Source organism: Oncorhynchus keta, unplaced genomic scaffold (genome assembly GCF_023373465.1).
Source record: "Oncorhynchus keta strain PuntledgeMale-10-30-2019 unplaced genomic scaffold, Oket_V2 Un_scaffold_17472_pilon_pilon, whole genome shotgun sequence".
Classification (NCBI taxonomy): Eukaryota; Metazoa; Chordata; class Actinopteri; order Salmoniformes; family Salmonidae; genus Oncorhynchus; species Oncorhynchus keta.
The window spans coordinates 102501-107500 of record NW_026290823.1 but is presented as its reverse complement, the minus strand read 5'-3'; the positions used below and the strand labels follow the sequence as shown (position 1 = coordinate 107500).

Below are 5000 nucleotides of genomic sequence, written 5' to 3'. Positions count from 1 at the left end.
CTAAATTGATGCTTTATTTATTTATTTATGGCGCCGTGAACTGACAGGATTTTCATGTAAATACTTTAAATAACTACTGAGACATGTCGTGCCAAGGGTCCATTTAGTCTCTGTGCTGTTGCCCTAAGTGGGCTCCCTGAAGACTTGAAGGCTTTGTGTCAGGAAGTGATCTGCTGTTTGTTTATAGAAACTGTAATATAATTGTGGCTTTTCGAGGATGACACGAGAAGAGGAGACGCAGGGAGGAGGAGAGACAGAGGCAGGGAGGAGAGGAGACGCAGGGAGGAGAGGAGACGCAGGGAGGAGGAGAGGAGACGCAGGGAGGAGAGGAGACGCAGGGAGGAGGAGAGGAGACGCAGGGAGGAGGAGAGGAGACGCAGGGAGGAGGAGAGGAGACGCAGGGAGGAAGAGAGACAGAGGCAGGGAGGAGAGGAGACGCAGGGAGGAGAGGAGACGCAGGGAGGAGGAGAGGAGACGCAGGGAGGAGGAGAGACAGAGGCAGGGAGGAGAGACAGAGGCAGGGAGGAAGAGAGACAGAGGCAGGGAGGAGAGGAGACGCAGGGAGGAGGAGAGACAGAGGCAGGGAGGAGAGACAGAGGCAGGGAGGAGGAGAGACAGAGGCAGGGAGGAGGAGAGACAGAGTCAGGGAGGAGAAGAGACGCAGGGAGGAGGAGAGACAGAGGCAGGGAGGAGGAGAGACAGAGGCAGGGAGGAGGAGAGACAGAGGCAGGGAGGAGGAGAGACAGAGGCAGGGAGGAGGAGAGACAGAGGCAGGGAGGAGAGACAGAGGCAGGGAGGAAGAGAGACAGAGGCAGGGAGGAGAGGAGACGCAGGGAGGAGAGACAGAGGCAGGGAGGAGGAGAGACAGAGGCAGGGAGGAGGAGAGACAGAGTCAGGGAGGAGAAGAGACGCAGGGAGGAGGAGAGACAGAGGCAGGGAGGAGGAGAGACAGAGGCAGGGAGGAGGAGAGACAGAGGCAGGGAGGAGGAGAGACAGAGGCAGGGAGGAGAGACAGAGGCAGGGAGGAGAGGAGACGCAGGGAGGAGGAGAGACAGAGGCAGGGAGGAGGAGAGGAGACGCAGGGAGGAGGAGAGACAGAGGCAGGGAGAAGTTCCTGTCTTTGGTTCCTGTCTCTCTCTCTTTTTTATTTTGGCTCTGTGCCCATAAGCTGTCTTTCCCTTCGAAAGCTTCTCCTCTTTCCTCTGCTGAAAACACCATGCACTTTGTATAGGGACTCATGTAATGCAAAGTACAGTTTGTTCTCTGCAACAGGACTGTTAAGTAATGCAGAGTGGGAACTGACTAAGACTAATGTAGGCATGTTTATGAATATGAATATAATATAGGAAAATATTGTGCTCATAGTTCATATTCCCTCCCTCCCTACCTCTCCCAGTGGACATTAAGCCAGAGGTACTTTTGGATCCCGTGTCTCCGTTGGACCTGCGTACAGACCTGAGGATGCTGGGACCTGGGTCAGACCCGGGAATGTGGGAGCATCAGTTGCAGCAGGAGCTGCTCCTCATCCAGAAACAGCAGCAGGTCCAGAAACAGCTGCTGATCAGCGAGTTCCAGAAGCAGCATGAGAATCTGACCCGCCAGCACCAGGCCCAGCTCCAGGAGCACCTCAAGGTCAGGCCTACAACATCAACTACAGTATACTATAGCAACAGTAGTATAGTATAGAACCTGACACACCAGGCCCAGCTCCAGGAGCACCTCAAGGTCAGGCCTACAACATCAACATCAACTACAGTATAGTATAGAACCTGACACACCAGGCCCAGCTCCAGGAGCACCTCAAGGTCAGGCCTACAACATCAACATCAACAACAGTATAGTATAGAACCTGACACACCAGGCCCAGCTCCAGGAGCACCTCAAGGTCAGGACTACAACATCATCTACAGTATACTATAGCAACAGTAGTATAGTATAGAACCTGACACCAGGCCCAGCTCCAGGAGCACCTCAAGGTCAGGCCTACAACATAATCTACAGTATACTATAGCAACAGTAGTATAGTATAGAACCTGACACCAGGCCCAGCTCCAGGAGCACCTCAAGGTCAGGCCTACAACATCATCTACAGTATACTATAGCAACAGTAGTATAGTATAGAACCTGACACCAGGCCCAGCTCCAGGAGCACCTCAAGGTCAGGACTACAACATCAACTACAGTATACTATAGCAACAGTAGTATAGTATAGAACCTGACACCAGGCCCAGCTCCAGGAGCACCTCAAGGTCAGGACTACAACATCAACTACAGTATACTATAGCAACAGTAGTATAGTATAGAACCTGACACACCAGGCCCAGCTCCAGGAGCACCTCAAGGTCAGGACTACAACATCAACTACAGTATACTATAGCAACAGTAGTATAGTATAGAACCTGACACCAGGCCCAGCTCCAGGAGCACCTCAAGGTCAGGACTACAACATCAACTACAGTATATTATAGCAACAGTAATATAGTATAGCATAGCATAGTATAGTATAGCATAGTATAGCAACAATAGTATAGCATAGCATAGTTAGCAACAGTAGTATAGTAATATTATAGTATCGTAATTGTATAGTGATAGTATAGTAATATTAGTATGGTAATATTCACATAGTAATGTATTATAGTAATATTATAGCAGTAGCAATAATATAGTATAGTATAGTAATAGTAGCATAGTATACTATAGTAATAGTATAGTATTGTAATAGTGAATATATAGTAGTTCGTAATTCTTGTGTGTGTGGTACTATATCTTTGATGCAAGGTTGCTAGAGTATAGGCTACGCTAGGAGAAAAACAGTCACAGATACTCACTGGAAACAAGTGCATTCGGAAAGTATTCACACCCCTTCCCTTTTTCCACATTTTCTTACATTACAGCCTTTTTCTAAAATGGATTAAATTATCATCAATCTACACACAATACCCCATAATGACAAAGCTAAAACAGGTTATTAGCTTATTTACATAATTATTCAGACCTTCTGCTATGAGACTGGAAAGTGAGCTCGGGTGTGTCCTGTTTCTATTGATCATCCTTCAGGAGTTTCTACAACTTGATTGGAGTCCACCTGTGGTAAATTCAATTGATTGGACATGATTTGGAAAGGCACACACCTGTATATATAAGGTCCCACAGTTGACAGTGCATGTCAGAACAAAAACCAAGCCATGAGGTCAAAGGAATTGTCCGTAGAGCTCCGAGACAGGATTGTGTCGAGGCACAGATCTGGAGCAGGATACCAAACAACGTCTGCAGCATTGAAGGTCCCCAAGAAAACAGTGGCCTCCATCATTCTTAAATGGAATTAAATGGAAGAAGTTTGGAACTAGGGCTGGGCGATATGGCCAAAATCTCATATCCCGATATAGGTCGTTTCATATCCCGATAATGATACATATCACGATATAGGTCGTTTCATATCCCGATAATGATACATATCACGATATAGGTCGTTTCATATCCCGATAATGATACATATCACGATATAGGTCGTTTCATATCCCGATAATGATACATATCACGATATAGCACATTTTCTGTAAATTCAATACATAGTTTATATAAAATGATGTAAATGCCTATTTCTTCTTTTTGGGTCTCGTTCGTAGACTCTCTTCATACTGTCTCACAAGATTCTTGCGAAGGTGGTAAAAGAGGTTAGTGGTGTTTGAGCCTGTTGTCAGGACCGGCCTGTAGCATATTTTGCAGGGGACGGTTTTCTGGTCCATGTCAGACTTGTCATACCCAAACCACGTCCATGCGACCGAAGTAGCCCCTCTTTTAGGTACGGCTCTATGTCTCTGTGCTGTGTCTCTGTGCTCTGTGTCTCTGTGCTCTGTGTCTCTGTGCTCTGTGTCTCTGTGCTCTGTGTCTCTGTGCTCTGTGTCTCTGTGCTCTGTGTCTCTGTGCTCTGTCTCTGTGCTCTCTCTGTGCTCTATGTCTCTGTGCTCTATGTCTCTGTGCTCTATGTCTCTGTGCTCTATGTCTCTGTGCTCTGTGTCTCTGTGCTCTGTGCTCTGTGCTCTGTGTCTCTGTGCTCTATGTCTCTGTGCTCTGTCTCTGTGCTCTGTCTCTGTGCTCTGTCTCTGTGCTCTGTGCTCTGTGTCTCTGTGCTCTATGTCTCTGTCTATGTCTCTGTGCTCTGTGCTCTGTGTCTCTGTGCTCTATGTCTCTGTGCTCTATGTCTCTGTGCTCTGTGTCTCTGTGCTCTCTGTCTCTGTGCTCTGTGTCTCTGTGCTCTATGTCTCTGTGCTCTGTGTCTCTGTGCTCTGTGTCTCTGTGCTCTATGTCTCTGTGCTCTGTGTCTCTGTGCTCTATGTCTCTGTGCTCTATGTCTCTGTGCTCTATGTCTCTGTGCTCTGTGTCTCTGTGCTCTATGTCTCTGTGCTCTATGTCTCTGTGCTCTGTGTCACGTTCACTCTCCTCCATGTTTGTTTGTTTCAAATTTCCTTCCAAATGAAAAAAGAGTGTGATTTGCGACGAAATAAACGATAGAGCATAATATGAAACGATAGACGTTTTTCTATCGTCGCACAATATATATCGTCATATCGCCCAGCGCTATTTGGAACTACCAAGACTCATCCTAGAGCTGGCTGCTTGACCAAACTGAGCAATTGGGGCCTTGGTGAGGGAGGTGACCAAGAACCCGATAGTCACTGACAGAGTGCCAGAGTTCCTCTGTGGAGATGGGAGAATCTTCCAGAAGGACAACCATCTCTACAGCACTCCACCAATGGTAGAGTGGGCAGATGGAAGCCTCTCCTCAGTAAAAGGCACATGGCAGTCCGCTTGGAGTTTGCCAAAAGGCACCTTAAGGATTCCCAGAGTATGAGAAACAAGATTCTCTGGTCTTATGAAACCAAGATTGAACTCTTTGGCCTGAATTCCAAGCGTCATGTCTGGAGGATGGTGAAGCATGGTGGTGACAGCATCATGTTGTGGGGATGTTTTTCAGTGGCAGGGACTGGGAGACTAGTCAG

The 5000-nt window shown here is 47.5% G+C and overlaps 1 protein-coding gene across 1 annotated transcript in view; it reads left to right on the top strand.

Moving 5' to 3' along the window:
- LOC118380669 (histone deacetylase 9-B-like) overlaps positions 1–5000 on the top strand; it is a 76097-nt gene that overhangs the window by 26832 nt on the left and 44265 nt on the right. Inside the window, exon 2 of the mRNA XM_052514406.1 lies at positions 1397–1632. Coding sequence (XP_052370366.1) covers positions 1397–1632 — 236 coding nt within the window. The remainder of the gene's footprint in view (positions 1–1396; positions 1633–5000) is intronic.